The following is a 20,552-nucleotide window of genomic DNA, read 5'->3' on the forward strand; positions in this document are numbered from 1 at the left end:
TTTTGTTTTTTCACATTTGGAGACCTGCAGTATTTGAGAGCAAAGGTTCAGAATGTTCTAACTATATCTAAGTCAGGCTTTAGAAAAATTCCACCCTTACCTTTTCACAATTAGAAAGGTTATAAATAATGTATTTGGCTGAAAAGGAAGCTCAGCCTGTGGCAGATGGTATCATTCTAGAGTACTGGGGTTTCTGTGAAGATGGCATTCTTTCAGATCCGAACTTCAGCAGGCTCTCAGAAAGAACCGAAGCTCTTCATAGGGAGCAGACATGTGCTTTATGGATCTTAGAAAAGCTTACAACTTGGCTCCTAGGATGAGAATATTGTGTCACACTGGGGTTATGAGACCCACAGCCAATGTCTGCCAACTTTCAGATTGCGTTTCCCAGCCCTGGAAGCGGTGGGCCTATTCATTGGTTGGTGTCCTGTGTAGCATTTGAGCCCGGGATTTGAGTGGACCAAGTCTGTCAGCCTGATAATTTCCTTCCCTTGACGCTGACATTTAACGTCGACCGGCCACTGAATAGGAAACCTTGGGAGACAAGTTGTGCCTTTTTCAAAGTGCTTTGGGGAGCTTGTATAAATAGACACCGAGAGAGAGAGAGAGAGAACTGGAATAACACAACCACCGAGCTCTGCGACTTCCGAGACATCTGTGTGGATGTATTTTGAAAAACCTGGGAAGGGATCTCTTGCAAATTAATGAACAAAGTTTCTTTCAACTCTGAGTTCTATCATGACAGCTAAAAGTGATGCATTTAAAAGATTCATGTGACAAGCGGCCATTGCCTTTCACCTTTAGGGACCCCCAAAAAAAAAAAAAAAAAGAATTTTCTGGTAGCCTGCAGTAATGGCTAATTTCAGTGACCTTTAAACCTTTGCTTGATCACCTAATACGTACCCAGCCTTGCGGTGAGTCCAGGCCTTTCAGGGATAAGCCCCAAGACTCACAGCAGCAAAAAAAGTGCTAGGAAGGTGTTACATGCTGGATGGACCCCAGGGCAAATCAGGAAAAGCTTTGCAGAAGTGGGGATGCCTTAGCTCCGTCCTGAAGGATGAGCTGTTATTAGCCAGAGAGGGGATAGGGCATGGCTCGAAAATCCAAGTCAGAGAAGTGGTGTTTGTCTTCCTGAGGCCTGCTACCAGGTTGTAGGCCAGCCTCATAAGATAGTGCCAGATTGGAATATTGAAACAAATGGGGGAAATACTTTTTTCCTTTGGTGTTTTCTCCTTCTCCCTTGACCTAACTTATAACTTAATAAATTTAGTTAGTATACTCTCTGTTCTTCATAAGAAAATGTATTTGACTTAAAATGTATCATTTGAAAAGTCTCTCTGATACTCTTCTGTTATTTAAAGCATAGTCTTTCGACTGATCTGAAATGTGATCATATAATAAAAGCCAGTGAGGAGGAGGACAGAGGGTTGTCATAGAAATTAACATCTCCTAAGTCCATACTCGGGTATGTTCCCAGCTCTGTGTTAATTGCATAACATTCACTATTTTATTTATTGTCTGTGTAAGTGTAGATAGCATCTCTCTTCAGGTCATTATTTTTCTAATAACTTGCCTAGTGCTTAGTACATAGTAGGGGTTCAGTAGGTATCTACTGAATGAATGAAAAAAAATGCCTAAAATGGAAAGGATTCTCAGAACAACCGTATGAAGTGAGTGCTGCTATGACTCCCATTTAGTAAAGGGGATTATGATAAAATGAGGGTCAGTACCTTGAACAAGGTCACACTGCCAGTGTGCTACACATTTTCGACTTAAATGCAGATATAGCTCTCCTCTTTCATCAAATGAATATTTAGTGTGTGTTTAGTAGATGCCAGACATTTGGGCTGGAAAAGAATATGGAGCCCTATAGCTGCATAAACTCACAGCTTAGTGTGATCTGTTTGAACCAGAGTCTTTTTTGATTGATGTAAGAATCCTATAAACATGGATCTTGGTCTGGGTCTGCCTACTGCACTGCTTGTCCCCATCCTCTGGGAAAAATAGCACCCCCCCTTGATTTTGTTATTTGTGTTATCCAAATAATAGGTGTTTCTTTATGATTTTCCAAATTTAAGAACCAGTACCGAATATGATCTTTCATATGCCATGTGCCCCTCAACTTTCTGAAGTCTCTCCTTCTTGCCCTTGAAACTCATAGGCTAGGCAGATGCCACACCTGAGTCTCCAATAGGGACTTTACTGCTAGGAAAAAAAAAAAGTCCTCATGCAGTGGCCACTTGAGTAGGTTAGTTGTACAGTTTACTGCATATTGTTCCAATAAAAATAGAGGTTACCCCATGTTACCTGAACTATGGACTCTTTCCCAGTCCCCTGAAAGTACAGAAAGTCAGAGAATTTAAATAGTGGCTTTGGCCTGTGTCATAACTGGTGGATTAGCCTTTTGATTTACGTCTTGCTTGGGCTAATATTTACATTAATCAGAGTTTCTTAAGCACACAGCACTTGACAGAGTAGAAAGCATCCAGAAAGTCACTTAAGGACAGAGCCTTCCAAGTTAGGGTTAAACAAGGGTGGAAGGAAGCTTTGATGATCGGGCACATATGGGTATTATTTTCCACATATGGATAATAATGAACCACATAGCACTATTACATATAGGCTCCAAAGTCATAAAAATATTTCAGATGGATTGATTTTACACATACCACGTATTCTTCCTTTTGTCCCCCTATGTATTTTCCACTGTTAGTCTCCTAAATCACATGAAATTGAAGTGATCTGTTGATGTATCTGTCTCCCTAACAGATGGTAGACTTCTTACAGGCGGGGGCTGTGTCTCAATCTGCCTTTGTATCCCCAGTACCAGTCGGGCACTTAGTAGGTGTGCGGCAAAGAGCAAATTTCATATACAGAACTACTGGCAAACTGAAACAGACAATGTCTGTCAGAAACCTCGGCAGAATTTAGGTAATTCCTGTACATTTTTGAAAACTAAGAGCTAAACTACTTCTAAAACTTGTCTGTACTATTATATTGACATTTAAGAAACTGCCAGAATGTCTAGGAATAAGAGTAATAATTTTTTAAAAATTGGATCAAAATGGAAGAACATCAACTGTCACCCATTTGCAGAATCACCATTATCCATCAGCGGTCTCGGTAGTTTTATTACTGTCTGACTGTATCGATCCGTTATTACAGTAGAGTAAGTGTGATTGAAGCTGACGGATTGTTAACTGGATCAGGTAATCTTCTGGCTCTGGTTTTGGCAACCTTGCTAAGTATCTTTTTGTACTCTGGACTGAGGGAGGCTCTTAGTAAAATTGCAGGCCACTGGATTAATGGCAGAGAACCGCGAGCACATTAAGAATGTCTTTTTAGAGATAAAAATGTGAAAATGACTATAAAATAGAAAGTGTCCAAAAAAAAAAAAAAATCCCGGTGCCTCATAGGAAAGATGGCCATGTTTTATGTAAATAATAGGACTCTGCGGGCGTCTGGGTAGCTCAGTGGGTTAATGCCTCTGCCTTCGGCTCAGGTCATGATCCCAGGGTCCTGGGATCGAGCCCCACATTGGGCTCTCTGCTCAGCGGGGAACCTGCTTCCTCCTCTCTGACTGCCTCTCTGCCTACTTGTGATCTGTGTCTGCCAATAAATAAATAAAATCTTAAAAAAAAAAATAATATGACTCTGGCTTATCCTTCACTGGAAATTCTTCAAAGATCCCCAAGAGTTACATATTACAGGAATACGTTCATGTTACAAAATTAACACTGATATTGGATGTCAGGAGAATCAAAAATAACCAAAAGAACTTTAAATTAGAAGTAGCTTAAAGAAGATAATGATACAAAAATACTTTTGTCCCCAAACTGGCTTTTCTGGTTGTTCCCTGCCTCCCAAACAATGCTGCATTCTGTAAACTATTTCACCATAGACCAACTGAAGTCTGAAATGTTAGTTCTCACGTTTCTATACAGATGAGTGGGGGGCGGGTGGGTGGTGCAACTCTAATTATTCCTAAAATGCAGTTGGAAATTAGTTGAACCGCTACTAGGTAAATGGGCATTAGGATTAAAAATAACAATGAGTTAAGTTACTGAAATTACCATAACCAAAATTTGCTGGGAAGAAAACATTTTTGTTTGTTGAAAATAAATTAAAAATTAAAAAAAAAGAACTCCCAAATTATTTTCATTCCTGTCTTTGTTTTTATATGTTAAACTGTTGACTTTGTTTTCAGGGTTTTTGTTAAAAGCGGAGTGAAGACAAATGACAAAATAGGTCATTTTCTTTTCTGTGGTATCTTTGAGAATTAGTAAGCATGAAATGTGTATATTTTTAAATTTTATGGTTAGTTTGAAATGCAGAACTTGGCTTTACTGTACTTGAAGCTAGCGGTAAGATTGTAGAATGTTTCTTTCTCTGAATGAGGATCTCTGTGAATAGGTTTTTTTTTTTCTTAAATGTGGTCAGTTAACCTTTAAAGAGTGCTGATTGGAGTAGAAAGTACAAATGGTGTTTCCCAAACTTTATGCGCACTCAGATCCCCTGGGGATCTTGCTAAACTGTAGGGCCCCAAATTATGCATTCCTTTTTTTTTTTTTTTAAGACTTTATTTAGCAAGGTGGATTGGGGGCAGAGGGAGAGGGAGAAGAAGCCCTCTTGCTGAGCAGGGACCCTGATGCAGGGCTCCATCCCAGGACCCTGAGATCATGACCTTAGCTGAAGGTAGACACTTACCCAACTAAGGCACCCAAGCGCCCCCCAAATTAGGCATTTCTACTAGACTTCCAGGTGATGCCAAAATTGGTGGTCTCTGGGCCATACTTTGAATAGCAAGGGTGTGGAGTAGTCTCTTAACTTCAAAGTAGTGTTTATGAATTATAATCATAAAATCATCTTCACGTACTTGGATTTATTGGGATCAGTGAAGGTTTGTCAGCCTAAGAATAGATGACATTGATAGAAGTTCCATAAATACTAGAGCAAAGTCTGTTGGTTTGATAGCTTTATACTGGTCTCAGTGGACTTTTGCTTTGTACATAAATAAGCATTTGAGACACTACTTAATGAATTTTAAGAAGCCGAGGCTTTAGGCCAAAGTGCAAAACAGAAATGTACTGGTACTCAGTTAATTAAAAAAAAAAAATCCCATTTATACAATTGGAATCATTTTTGTGTTCCATCTTGTGCCGATATGTATTACAAATGTTTCCCCCCCTCTTCATACAGAGTATGATTTCTTCCATTGTGAACAGCACTTACTATGCAAATGTCTCAGCAGCAAAATGTCAAGAATTTGGAAGGTGGTACAAACATTTCAAGAAGACAAAAGATATGATGGGTAAGCAAAAAACTGTTGCAGTGGTGGCTACATACCATTATGTGTCATTTGGGGGTTTATCAAAGTCACATCTAAAGCCAGGTCTTGTGATTGCCCAATTAGAGATCAATTTAGAATGTTTCTTTGAGGGTGGGGAGTGGGTATGAGTATAATGAGATAATTAAATTCAATAAATGTTTGTGTTTAAATCAGCCAAACTGACTTGGTTGTCAGACATGCAGGAAATCGAGGCGGGAGGAGGGAAGCTGTCATTTTTTAACATCTCAGTGAAGACCTAACCAGGCCTTGAATAACTAATATTAGCTGTGATTTCTCTCAGAGATAAATCATGCTTTTATGTGTTTTGTTTTTGTTTGAGAGAAAGTGCCTATTTTTACACCCAATTTTTAAGGAAATTAAATTGTATTTATAGTTTCCACAATTGAGATCAAGTGATTTTTATAGGTCTCGTCGCCTGCCCCTCTAGATAGGCACTTCAGTGAGCACACTGCTTTACCGTCCATACCGGAGTCCTCATGACACTATTTTTCAACTTTTAATTCTAGTATGGCTGCCCATCTTCACATGTAACTTCAGATCACTATGTGTTATGCATGCAGTCAATGCATTAAAAATTAGTGGCAGTATAACAAAAACGGCAGATAAAAGTTGTGTGTTGAGCCCGAGCATTGAGGTTATGATGTTTTCTCCCTCTTGAGTTTGCTAGTGTTACAAAACCAAACACTGTGATCAAGGTTAATGTTTTAATTTCTATTAATGTTTTCTTTCATGTACTTGTACCTTCCCAATAATATAGGAATGGTATGTTTAATATGCATAGCATTGTGCCCTTTTTTAAATCTGTTTCTCTTTCCTTCCATTGCATCCATTTAATAATAACAAGAATGACTTCTCCTAAAGATTTTAAGAAACAAGAGAACCTGAATTTTGAGCATGTTTTAGCTTTTAATATTTGAAGCAAAGCCATCCATCTACCAAAACAGATTCTTTGCCTTTTATAGCTTAGAGCTGTAATGAAGACAATGCATCATTTTTGGAATAATTGCTTGAATTACTATTCCCTGTGAATGGCCCACTTGGGCTGATATCACTGGTAGAAATGGAAGGTTTCTTTCCCAATTCTTAGTTATATTTTGCATATATCAGTGATTATGGCAATGCAATAAGTTCCTCTAAATATAAAGCCTGAATATTTAATAAAAAGAGAAATGATGATTAAAATCAAGCCAGAGTATACTTGAGAAACATGGTGTGCTATTTGGAGAAGACTCACCTATTTACATACACCAACCATGCTCGGCCTTTCCATTTAAGAGCATCAAACCAGTCGCTTCCTTGCGGCAGCAAAGCATTTGACATACTTACAGCTGACTCTCAGCCAATCCACATTAGGGACCTAGCCAAGGGAGAAGCATTCATCCTGGTAGGTGGTAATAAATTGCAAAATCATGACAGTATCACCATTGTACCAGGATGACTCCCCACCCCTTTCTTGAAAGATTGTCTTTAGCATCTGGTGATAGCCATAGCTTCTTCAAGAGACATTTGGATCTTAGCAAAACTGGGTATACTGGCTTGCAATATAGTAAATCATTTGCTTCATTCTCTTGCAGATATACCTGCCACCCATGATAGTTAGAATTAAATGAAGCAAGCCATATAAGATACTCAACCCAGTGTTCAATATGTACTCAGTTATTGTTACTTATCATTATGATCACTTTATTTATTATATTGATTACTTCTTCATATATTCATGGCTAGGTAAAAATTGAACATAGATAACATTTATGTCCTCTCTTCCCTTTCAAACCTTTTGCCTCGAGTAATAACAGTTAATATATATCATGGGAAAATACACATATATTTCTTTTTGCTTTAATGCATGTATTTTCTTAGCTCTAGTTCTTATTAAACAATCAGTGTTCTTCTAGAAGCTATCTTAATTTAAAATAACCATTGCTTATAAGCCTTCTTGGAGAATTAGAATTTAAAAATATTAATTTTATGCCTTAAGTCTAACTGCATTATATAACTAGACATGAAGTACCTGACAGTCCTCTTTTCAGAGTTTGTAGAATTGTGCGGAAGAGGGAAGTAAAAACTTGGGCGTTGAGTTCCATCTTGAAATTTTCTTAGTTTAATTGGGTCTTTAATGTGCCCTGTGCCTATTGTCTCTGTTTAGAAAATGGTCAGAAATCCTTATCAGCGTACCTATCACTGTTAACATGACTTTCCTTTTGTCTGCTTTAGTTGAAATGGATAGTCTGTCTGAACTATCCCAGCAAGGTGCCAATCACGTCAACTTTGGCCAGCAGCCGGTCCCAGGGAACACAGCCGAGCAGCCTCCATCCCCCGCGCAGCTCTCCCATGGCAGCCAGCCCTCTGTCCGGACCCCTCTACCGAACCTGCACCCTGGGCTCGTGTCAACGCCCATCAGTCCTCAATTGGTCAACCAGCAGCTGGTGATGGCTCAGCTGCTGAACCAGCAGTATGCAGTGAATAGACTTTTAGCCCAGCAGTCCTTAAACCAACAATACTTGAACCACCCTCCCCCTGTCAGTAGATCTATGAATAAGCCTTTGGAGCAACAGGTTTCAACCAACACAGAGGTGTCTTCCGAAATCTACCAGTGGGTACGTGATGAACTGAAACGAGCAGGAATCTCCCAGGCAGTATTTGCACGTGTGGCTTTTAACAGAACTCAGGTCAGTTTTGTTTTGTTAGTAATCGTTCTCTCTTTTATTTTTCTCCCTTCTCTCTTTAGTCCTTTACTAATGCTGATTCTTTTACTTTGTGTTAACATTTAATCCTTGTCGTGTGGTCACACTGTCTGTTCTTGGTGGTGCCTAAGTTTTATCACTCCTTTCCCTCTCATAAACCTCCTTTACCAAGAAAGATACAGACCAACGACTCAAGGGCCTTGAAAGGATAAATTCATTGTCAAATATTTTTCAAATGGTCATTACCTATGCTTTTACATAGTGAAATCATAGGCTGGTAGTAGAAGCAGATTGAGAAGCATTTCATGACTTGGTCAGGGCCATTGGTAGGACTCTGAGCTTCTAGCCTATTATCTTTCCTGTTACCCCCGTATCAGACATAAATATGTTAACATCCCCGGTTTATGTTCCTCTACAATTTTTGATGCCGGAAATCCCCCAAAACATTGTGGTACTCAATAAATAGCAATTTCTACCCTTTAATTTGAACAGCCATTGGGAAGGAGGTTATACAGATATGTATACATAGGGCCTGTTAACCTGAAGTGTTTCTTAGCTTTGTCTTCTCCCCTCTTTACATTATTATTAATGTTCCTCCAAACTTCATTCTTTAGATCAGAAACCACCAAATATTTTCTGTAATTGCCCAGATAGCAAACATTTTAGGCTTTGAGGGCCATAAGAGCTGTGTCACAGTGTCTGGTGTTAGGCAGCCATGGACAATGGGTGAATGGATGTGAGTGTCCTAGTGTTTCAGGAAAACTATTTACAAAAAACAGGCCCAGGGGTAGCTTTGGCCTGCAGGCCTTAGTTTGCAGACTTCTCCCTGAGATCTACATACTCCATGTTCACACCTTTAACCTCCTGGGCAAATACCTGTGAAGATATTATCAGCAGGGAAGATGTTTAGAGGGACCTGGAGAAAGAGGTATTAAGATATGGGAAGGCCTTAAGATGAAAAGTCTGAAACAAATCCATTCTATTAAATTGTGAATGAGAGGATTTTTTTTTTAAATTTCTTTTTTTGGAAATTAGTATAGTTCGTATGGTTTTTATTTTTGGCCCAGGCACATTAAAAAAACCAAGAGAACATGTAACTTTGATTAGAAATGAGGACATTATGTCCTTTCAACTTTCTTGTTTTACCACTGTTCTTTCGTCAATTTGTTTTTTTGGCCTCATACTTTCCTTTCATATTTAAGTTATTTTGTTTATTACATGATTATAACAATGAGATTCTGGTACAAAAATAATCTAGTATTAATTCCTTATTGGCAGAGTTTCCATATCAAGGAGAATCCCAGCAGTGACTTATTTTTGGCTTGCTTTAACTGCATTGAAGTTAGGAGGCCTGACAAAGACTTTAACTAAATCAGTATTTGTTTTCACTTTCTTTATTTGTATTTTTTGTGTATCATTTGTCTTTTTTAAAGGGGAGTTGCAGAAGGTTATGTATCAGATTAAAATTGTATGATTTTACTTACTTCTCTATTTTTACAACTTAAAAAATGTGTTCATTATTAGCCAGTAAATTTCATGATACCATATTCATTGGGAAGTAATTATTTAAAAAATTAAATGAATGAATGAATGAATCAAGAGTGAACTTCTAGAAAATCCTGTTTCTAGCAGCATTCTGTATTTTTGGAAATAGCAGTAACTTCTAGTATTTCTCAGTACTGGGAAAAAAATAGGTCTCTACATAAAAGATCAGTAAAATGCTTGTCAATTTAATTGAAAACCCACAAAGCCAACATTGACATGAACACAAATGAAATATAGATTTACTGATAAGTGTTTTAAAAATTGAGCAATGTGTTATTTTTTAAAGCACTAAAGAATGTATTTTATATGGTAAAGAATGACAAGAGAGGTTAGCTGAGGGATGTGTGAAGTGACTATCCGCCGGTACCGTTTTTCTTCTCTTGGGTTGTGATGTCACACGATTACTCTGAAGAGCTAACCACTTGTTCTGCATCTGGTTCTCACAGTGACTGATTCCATGGATATCTCTAGGATTTTTGCTGGGAAGAAGGCAGAATTAGAATTTGCTCTCTTTTTATGCCATATTAATCTCTTTGAAAAGAGAGTTTATCTCTGTGGTTAACATCAAAACAGTGACTTACATTTTTGTGAAGGTGGTAGGGGAATGAAACAGTGACAGCTTTGGTATCGAGCTCTCTTTATTTAAAATAGCTAATTTAGAAGAAAGTTACTACCATAAAAATTATTTGGAGCCCAGGGTAATAGAGGGATTTGGTTTTAGACCTTTATATTAGTAATTGGTATCCTCAGTCGAAGTGGATATTGGCCATATTTGAAGCTGTTTGACTTTAATTAGCGTAATTGTCTATGTATATTTAAGTGTTCACTTTTTGGGAACGAGCTTTTGAACATGCAAGCATACATGTGTTTTTGGTGGTCATACTTAAAAACCACACGCGCGCGCACACACACAGCTGCATTTATTTTAATGATTATACATTCATATGAATGCATGTAGTGTGTTTATTTCAAAGTGTATGCATTTCAATAAAAGCAGGTGCAGAGTGAGAGTGTATGGTGTGAGTGTGGAGTACGAAAATACACATGCTAATGCATATGTATAGACAAGGAGCTCTGCAGTTAAATCGCACATCACACATTTGTGTGCACTTATTACAATGTGCAATTCCAAATCCAAGTTTTAAAAAATAATGTAAAATATGTACATGCAAATGCAAAGTTATGATATGAAGAGATAAAGAAACTGGTACCCTATAAACAGTATGTTAAAACATTAATATAATAGATAATACTCTCATGAATTTAGACCATTTTAGTCATTGACAGCTCTGTGCAGTTTTAAAATCCTGGATTTCGTGTCCTAAGTCTTAACGGAAGAATTTTCTCATCATCCTAACTGGGTCTCCTAATAAAACCCCCTCTCAAGACTTTCACACTTTACTATTAAAAAAGAAAAAAAAAGTTTACCTTTTCTGAAAATTTATGGTGAAATTTATATAATTACTGTTCTAAGGACTTTTTCCCCTTCTGAATTGATGGACATATGTTCTTTAATTGCTACTGAAGATACCAGCTTTTAGCATATGTCATTCATTCAGTTATGCCTACTTGATGTCTTTTTAATGGAAACCTATGGCTAAAAATAATTGCCAAAGCTTCTAGATTTATACTTTTCAGTTCACTTCTCTGTATTATTGCAATTTAAGGATGGTGATAGAAGCAAATATATTCATTAGTGCCTTTTTAAAAAAAAATAAAACCCAGAGTTTAACTCTGATCCCATTCTGTGGCTTTTTCCCCTTTTTTCTCCCCCCCCCTTGTCTTTGGCACACTTTATTTTCCAGTAAAATAAAGAATGAAGATGGATTATTCAAAACTGATAACAGTAATGGACCATCATGTAATGTTTTATTGAATTTGAGTTCTGTAAATTATGTGGTGGAGAGAAATTTGCCTGCTTAAGTATAACAGAAATTGCTACTGTGTTCCTATAATTCTTCACAGTGTAATTTAAGGAAAGTCCACTATCCATATCACTATTGAATAAAAGGTAAAAAGGTGCTATTACCCCAACGTGACAGCTCTCGTTTAGCCTCCCAAGCGACAGAGATAAATGCGTCTGCTTATAACTTACTTGGCAGGAGTCCAAGGTAGTAGGTGGAGTTGAAAATAGTCTTTCACCTGGACATATGATTAAAAATCCACAAAAAACAGAGGCAGGTAGTCTTGAAGAATATTGTACATATTTTCTTTTTAGAGAGGGAGGTTTCATGAAATTATATTTTCCTTCTGAGGGCTTTGAAGTTCCATGAAGCTGATAAAATCTATTTGAATCAGTGATTATGTTCAAAGAGGAGACAAACGGGAGGCCAGACAGGCCTTTTGTTCTGATTGGCAGTCTCTTTCGCTTATCTGCTGTTTTAAAGAATTCATAATTAGCTTTTGGAAGTACTGATAATATTTATTGAAGGTTTTTTCTTTCTTTTACAATTACTAATGAATTTTACTTGTAATAACTTGTAAACTCTTTTTGGAATGTAAAAAAGGTTTAGGAATTCATCAGTAAGTTCACTCTTTAAGTGAAAAAAATTAGAATACTCACTTAACCCCTATGTAATGACAATGCAGAATAATTCTGTTTTTATGTATAAAGCATATAGTGCATTATTTGAAGATGTAAAGTCCAAATGAAAAGCAGAGTCTCATTTCCAATAAAATTAATATTCATGAGTTGTTGGTAACTTAGTACATAACACAAATTCTCAAGTTCTTTTCAGAAACAAGAGTGACTGATGATTTTGTTTGACTTTGTTCAGTAAATTCACTGAGGACCTATGGTGCACAGTACTGATGATAATGTTTCAGTCCTGGTGTGTTCTCTGAGATAGCAAGTAAGGTACATCATGACCTTGACATATGACTTTAGCACGAAGAAAAGATTTTGATAATAGATACCTCTTAACTCTTCACAGGGGATTACTACAAATGACCTTGACCTAAATCTGAAGTATATTTTTGACTATGGGAAATAAGAAAGAGGGACCATGTACATCTTGATGCATAAATGTACCTACTCAAATAACAACAACTCGAACAGGATGAGAACATGCATTCTGGGGGAGGGGGATAATTAACACATTCTAATCAAAACATTTTCTAGCAATATTTTCAAGCATTTCCACCAGGGGGCACTCCCCTCATTGAAAGCCTGGGCCAAAAAAAAAAAAAAAAAAAAAAATCCAAAGGTTTCTAAAACACCTGACACTGTCTACACTAGCTGCTTTAGAGCTCTTTGAGTGTTCATTTGAAATATCTCTTTAGACCTTAACATACTGCAGGCAGAAAAACTGCACTTGCTGCAGTAGAATAATTAAGTGGAAATAAACGCTTTGCCCCTAAAATACTTTAAATGCTCTACTGGGAAGTCATACCAACATCAGAATATGGATAGAGGAAATTTTAAATTTTCTCCCAAGTGACCTACTATCTTCTAATTTAAGCATGCAGGAATGACTAAGTTTCATATTAACACGACTTGATAGAGAATATTTTATGTATTTTTTAATGTGTTTTCTTTTCTCACTATAGTTCTCTGCTGTCTCAGAAAACATTTTTAATAGAGATGATAGAGTATTTTTTATTTGAGATTTATAAATGTCTAATTTCAAATTTCCCAAATACAGTAACATGCTGAGTATTTATAGGATCTCTTTTGACCTAATTTTTTTTATTTTTAAATTTCTGAACAGGTAAGGTAGTTAAGTGTCTTACAAAATGCCATATAACTTTTCATTGAAGCCTTACCTTGATTAAATTAAGAATTTCCATTAGAATTTACCATGAGTAGCATATCTTAGTTCTTAAGTTTCTATTAGTCATTTACAATTTTTTCCTTTTGTGGTCTGAATACACATAATTAATCCACATAGTAAATATTTATCAAACATTTATGTGGTAGGCATTGTGCTGGGATGACAGAAATGAATATTAGGTTATTCTACTCAAGGAATTGATAACGTTGTTTTTAACTATATTGTACATTTTGTCTGTTGATTTCTTTGTAGTTCATATATATTGCTTTGCCAAGCACCTCTTCTAATATATGACATTTGATGGGGAAAAGTAGAGAGCAAGGACTGTTTTTTTACACCTCTTTTCAGGCATTTTTTTGAGACCTGTATTTTTCGGTTTCAATGTGACACATCAGAAACACAGTCAATCTAATTAGTTGGCCTTGTGCAAATTAAATAGCTGGATGATTGACTGCCTGTTTGACTGAATTTTAGTTAAATTGACTGGATGTTTTATTCTTGTATAAACACAGTTGCAGCATTACTTGTCAGTCTTATGAATGAAAGAACATGCACCCTTCATTCTTCAGTCACATTTTTTTAATGGGGAAACTGAAAATTCAGGTCCACTCTTCAGGTTTCGGATGCAGGACCAAGTGAGAGACTAAAATTTACCTGTAAGCCCCCTTGGCCTATTGGATGTTCTTTTGAGTCATTTTTAAAGTGGACAGTGTTTTATATTGTCTGCGACTAGATGTTATATGTAGGTAATATAGTACCTTATCCCTGAGGAATTAGGAACAAAACTAGGTTTGCACTTCCAGGGAATCATGAAAAATTTCAAATATTGTTATCATCTAAGTCTCAATCATTTTGGTAATAACACTTTGCCTCCCCTTCCCCAAATGTTCCCTTTCACCATTTCTGCAGGGTTATTGGTAAGTGAAATTTACAAATGACATGGAGATCTTGACAGCATTTTATTTGAAGCTATCTTGTGATAAACCGATATTCTGGCTAAATGTAGAAAGCAAAAATATGACTCAGTATTCCAGGCATTACTTCATGCACAAAATGAAAGAGGTAAAGGGTGCTCAGCTCCTATCAAATGGGCAGAAAACTTTTGTAATCCTTTATTTCATATGATTCCTTAAATAAAAATGAGGAAACCCATTTATTTTTGAAAGGCTTCTTCCAAAAATAGTTGACAATTAATGCTCTAGTATTTGGGGAGAGAGAAACACCTTAAAGGAGCTTACTAGTGGTTTGTAAATTTCTTCTATAACTAATAAAGACTTATATTCCTTAAAAAAATTGGCAACTGGAGAATTTGATAGTATTCTTTTTTTTTAAAGATTTTATTTATTTGACAGAGATCACAAGTATGCAGAGAGGCAGGCAGAGAGAGAGGAAGGGAAGCAGGCTCTCCGCTGAGCAGAGAGCCCGATGCGGGACTCGATCCCAGGACCCTGAGATCATGACCTGAGCCGAAGACAGAGGCTTTAACCCACTGAGCCACCCAGGCGCCCCACTTTTCCTGGGCATGCCATTATGGATTTTTGCAATGTAAAAATGGGGTTATGTATTTCAAATTTAATCAACGATTTCTGAAGTTCAAAATTTCAACCTGTTACCCAGAGGTATAGTTATAGCATGATAGTATTTAGAATTATTCATGGTAGTCTGTACAGTTTCCTTAAATGTTAAATAGAAGGAATCACTTGTCATTAATTTGAAAATTAAGGGATAACTTAAAATATTGCTTATGAAAACATAGCATGCTTTAGAAATATTCTTTTTTCTAATATGTTACAATTCATTTTCTGTTATTTTCTTTGAAAGTTCTCCTTCCTTAGAAGTGGCTTTGTATCTTTACATATTGGGCTCTCTGCATTCCACTGCCTTTGTCTGGGCAGCTTGAGAACTATACCGTTCAATGCTGTTGTATTTTGAGCATTTCATTTATTCTTAACTTCCCTCCATCGTCTCTCTGTGAAAGATTTCATGGCAAGTTAAGCTACTCAAAGGAAGGAGACCAATTAGGCAGTTTCAGTTTGTGTTATATGTAAAGCAGATGCTTAATAAAATTAAGAATACAATTGAGGCTCTCCTCTCTACCACTTCAGTTGTAACTAACATATTTCTACGCAGAATTAATGCTTTTGACTGTTCATTTTCTAAACAGAGTGGAGAAGAGGGAAGGATCACCGCTGGCAGGGCAGAGCTCAGGAGCTAGCTCACCCTGTACCTTTCGTTTTCTGCAGGGCTTGCTTTCAGAAATCCTCCGAAAGGAAGAGGACCCCAAGACTGCATCCCAGTCTTTGCTGGTAAACCTTCGGGCTATGCAGAATTTCTTGCAGTTACCAGAAGCTGAAAGAGATCGGATTTACCAGGATGAAAGGGAAAGGAGCTTGAATGCTGCCTCGGCTATGGGTCCTGCCCCCCTGATAAGCACACCGCCCAGCCGCCCTCCCCAGGTGAAGTCTCCTGTCCTCTTTAGCCGCCTTTTCCCTCTTCTTCTTCTTCCTCCTCTTCCTCCGCCTCCTCCTCCTCTTCTTCTTCTTTCTTAATGTTTGACGAAGGATCTCAGCAAGAAATTGGAAAAAGAGATGAATAGATACCACTTTTTCTAAAAATAATAATTCATAGAGTGACTTGAGGAGAATTTGGTCCCAAATCAGTGATTCTGATATAAAAACAATAAGCTACTAATTAGAGAAAAGAAAATTGCTTTGTGTTGTTTCCTTTTGGGGGTTCTTTGGGGGTGAAAGTAGTCTTTAAATGGGATATTTGTCTCTACTACTATTATTAAGTGAAGAAATATTTTAAACTCAATAGGAAGAAAAGTAATAAAGTCAGTTTTATCCCTATGAGTTTGGGAACTGCCGTTTGAATAGTAAACAAATAAAAATAAATAAATAATTCCATTTGTATTTATGCTTTCCAATGCGAAGTGCAGCTGGTACCAATTACACATCATCTCGTTTGTAATCTTTCATAATTAAGTTTAATACAATCCTTGAAGGCAGCTTTAAATGGGGCTGATAAGGAATTCTACCCGTATTCCCAGAAATGGGCACATTTTCTATTTCCCAAATTTTCGCACTTTTTAGAAAGGACAGAACTCTTCATGTAGGTAACTTTGTGTATGTGTATCTATATTTTTATTTTTTAAATCAAATTTTAAAGATTGCCTGTAATTTTTATGAGGATTCAACAAGTTGATTTGCCGTATAAGCTACTACATAAAAGTGGTTTAGACTTCGAATCAATAGGCAAATATATTTCTTACACATTTAATTTATTGCATGTACAGCCCTTAAAAATGAGGTCAGCTAAAACGTGATAAAAATTGAATATGAAACACAAATTCAAAATATTCTTGTAATATAATGTTATCCTGAAATCAGAACTTGATATTAATTTCTTTTCATCAGCAGTTAAAAGAAAACAAAACAAAATGTCTTTCCATGTATGGAAATATAGAAAAAACACACAGCGCTAAAAATGAAACTGCCACAGATAACTTCAATAAGGAATAGACATAATATTCGGTCACTTGTTGAGGTTCTTAAAGCTCTATGTTATAATGTTATGAAATAAATCTTTTGTAGAAATGTCCAAAGTCCGTTTTCTCCATTTTATGTAATGAAAATCAATTTGTTCTTAATGTCTAGGGCACAGACTGCAAGAAAGTCATTGCTGTAATTGTGGATAAGAAAGTCATGTGTCTCTAGCACAGAATAATGGTATCCATCTGCATGTATATGTATCCACTGGTCTACACACACAGTGATTGAATTTGATCTGTAAAGCCTTCCATAAAGTATTTCTTAAGAAAAAGAGTGAGAATATACATATATATATGACTTTTCATAGATATATGAAATATATATATTTTATATATATATTTAAATATTTGATTTAAAAAATATATATTTTTATATATTTCATATATCTATGAATTATATATATCTATGTATGACTATATATGTATGTATATGACTTTTTAAGAGTGATTAAATAAAAAATACTGTACTTTGGACTTGGTTTAACACTTAGTATGTGGTGTTTAGAGTTAATACATCGTCATTAGTTAACTTTGCTTCTACAGAAGGCCTCTGGGCAAAGAGTTACTTTACTTATCACTTAATCTGCTATACTAACAAAAGAATTGCTTACTTAAGATCAGTATGAACTTCAGCATTGAGCTGTTCCTTCTTCTTTTTTTTTTAATCTATCTAAATATTTGACTTAGTAGTTCCTTAACACAGTTTTTGTTTTCTAATTTTTTATATGATCGTGGTGCTTTTGTTTTTCCAGATGTGATTCTGCTGTCCTTACTCATCAAGTTTTTTCTTTAGCCATGTTTCCAGTAATTTTTAAATGGTTATTTCTTTTCACATACTATTAAGATACACTTGGGCAGCTCTCTTATGTATGTGTCTAAAGACTGCTGATAAGTTGGGGTAGAAAATTTTGGCCTGCATTATTGATTAACTGGTTGAGCCACTCTTTGCTATATTTGTTCTCAAGAGGGCTTGAGAGCAAGCCCTTAGCTGGAAAATCTAGCCAATGATGAACATGTAAGGTATGGAGATACCATAGATTCTTAGTGAAACTCTTTCAAAGGAGAAAAGTTTCTGAAATGCGGTGTTACTGGCCATCTAACCAAATTCCAAAATGATTATCTGATGTGTGTATAATTTTATTTCACTGCTATAATACGCATCTTCAAGTATCTTAATTTGCCTTACTGAGAATCCCTTTGCGTTACTTAATATTATTGTAATAGAGCTCACAACCAGTTTGTTCACCTTTTACCCTCCAACAATGACTTTATGAATAACATTTTAAGAAATCTTTAATGCATTAAAAATATTATCGTGTAAAATGAGTACTTAAGATGGGAACAAATGTTTCTCTAGCAGCCAAATTAGTAATGTTTTGCAACTGTTGAAACTGAATGCTTTTAAAGGGAACCAATATATTATACTTAAGGTTTTAATATGCATATGACACATGATCAAAATGGAAGGGGGAAAAAGGACAAAACCACAAATACAGAAACAGATGGCAGAATTTTGTCTTTTTTAATTTTATATTTTGACAAAGAGGAGTCCATTATTATATTTATTTTCCCCTTAAATGAAGAGATCTGAAACGTATTTTGAGACAAGTCTTTAACTTGTTGGACGCAAACTCTGATTTCTTTATAAAGGACAGCCTTTTATTATTTTTATTTATTTATTTATTTTTAAGTAGACTCCACACCCCAACATGGGGCTTGAACTCATGACCCTGAGATCAAGACCTGAGCTGAGATCAAAAGTCGATGCTTAACCGACTGAGCCACCCATTTGCCCTTAAAGAAAACTGCTTTTTAAAGGCAGAGGTCCCTTTTGGCTCACAGGAGATCCAGACCACTTTGAGGACCAAGAGAGCTGGATTCTCTTCCAACTCCTACCCTGTAGAGTTGAGGTTATACTGAAGATGACTATGATGTCCTCCCAAGGTCTTATCAGGGTAAAGACCTACACTGTTGAGGAACTTGGATTCTAAATGATCTTTAAGAAGACATTTCCCTTAGTCAGGCTGGACATTTTATTCCAAGGAATCTTTCCCCTGGGAAAATCTAGACCAAACATCAGAAATCACTATAGCCCTTGCCTAGGAGTGATACCTATGGTTCAGACCTCTCCCATGTGCTTCAAGAGGGACAGCCGTGTCATGGGTTTTGTCCTCTGACAACAGCAGTAGGCTCCAGGTCCGACATGTTTGCTGAAAGCCTATTTTCATAATGTACATGATCTAATTCAGGAAATAAGAATATCTTACACTTGATAATGGTTCGCAGTTCTCTAACACTTCATGCCTATGAATTCGTTGAATCCTCATACCAACCTTATGGTTGGAGAAAGAGGAGAAAACCAAGTTTAAGGTTGAGTTTGTTTTCACATCCGCCTATTAAATCTCTTGCTCTTTCTTCTACCTCAAGCCACCTCCTTGAAACACAAACACTTTAGAAAGGGGAAAATGAAACTTGGGGACTTCTTCTATTTGTCACAGAGGGTGGGAAGTTTTATTTTTAAATTAGGAAGAGGAACACACTTGAGAACCTTCTTCTGATAGAAGATGTTAAATGTTTGACAAATGATCCACTCAAAGATTTCAGACAGTTGGGCATTTCTGAAATGGTGGAGAAAATAGCCCTTTCCAAACTTTGCTTCCTATGAAAATGTTGTGGGAACCCAAGGCTGCACCCTTCTACCTCTTTCCAACAAAGTCTTCTACAATGTAATGAAACAGGTTCAGTTATGGGCAGGAACTTACCATTTGATAAAAGTTTTGTTTTGAATCACTTGACCAGCATGATTTTAAGATCTTACGTGCTCATGAAATGCTTCCCATCATCAGGCATCTTTTAAAACACTAGAGGACTTTTTAAGGTCCATATTTGGAAAATAATTAATATTGTTCCTAAAAAAAACAGAAAAAAAGTATAAAAAGATAGAACCATGATATTCAAACAGTTTTAATGTACAAAAATTTGAAAATGGGGACCATTTTCTTTTACCAGTAAGAATACCTTTAAGTAGCACATTTCTTTTATCACATTACCAAGAAAACATTTATAGTTTGCATACCTTGCCAAATAAATTCAGGTTGGATTTCTAAAACGAGTGACAGAACCACTTGGTAAAAATTAGATATTAATGAGCCAGATTTAGCAAAGGGCCACCAAAAAGCAGATCCAGCATGTCTTTAAAAAGTTAGAATTTTTCCAAATAAAGAAATCCTATGTAACATCATAACTTCAGTAAAGAACAGTAGTTTCTAAGATAAGCTTTAGTATTAGACAAGACTTCAGTTTAGATCTCACATTGCCTTATGAATAAATTCTTTGTTTTCAGAGACTTTTCTCAAATTTTAAAATGGGGCAGTAGTAGTACTTATTCAGGGCTTTCATGCAGGTTAGAGCTAATGTATCTGAACATGATGCCCAGCACGTGATAAAAAGGTAATAAATGCCAGCCTTTGTTGTTATCATAATTATTATTAAAACTACATTACACTTTAATTGCATGTGTGTATGCACACGTGGGCTGTGGACTTGCAGACAATTCCTCCTCCATCAAGGAGTAGTATGCTCACCAGCCAGGACCACAGTAGAGTTCGTTTTGTGTAGTACATATGTAGTATGTAGCATGGATATAGTAT

General features: G+C 36.3%; 1 protein-coding gene across 6 annotated transcripts in view; it reads left to right on the forward strand.

The window, feature by feature from the left end:
- The window catches only part of SATB1 (SATB homeobox 1), a 99,646-nt gene that overhangs the window by 43,731 nt on the left and 35,363 nt on the right, over positions 1 to 20,552 (forward strand). For all 6 annotated transcript variants that reach the window (XM_059162516.1, XM_059162517.1, XM_059162519.1 and 3 more), the window contains exons 6-8: positions 5,200 to 5,311; positions 7,565 to 8,019; positions 15,596 to 15,808. In XM_059162516.1, coding sequence (XP_059018499.1) covers positions 5,200 to 5,311; positions 7,565 to 8,019; positions 15,596 to 15,808 — 780 coding nt within the window. The remainder of the gene's footprint in view (positions 1 to 5,199; positions 5,312 to 7,564; positions 8,020 to 15,595; positions 15,809 to 20,552) is intronic.

This window comes from Mustela lutreola, chromosome 2 (assembly GCF_030435805.1).
Source record: "Mustela lutreola isolate mMusLut2 chromosome 2, mMusLut2.pri, whole genome shotgun sequence".
NCBI lineage: Eukaryota > Metazoa > Chordata > Mammalia > Carnivora > Mustelidae > Mustela > Mustela lutreola.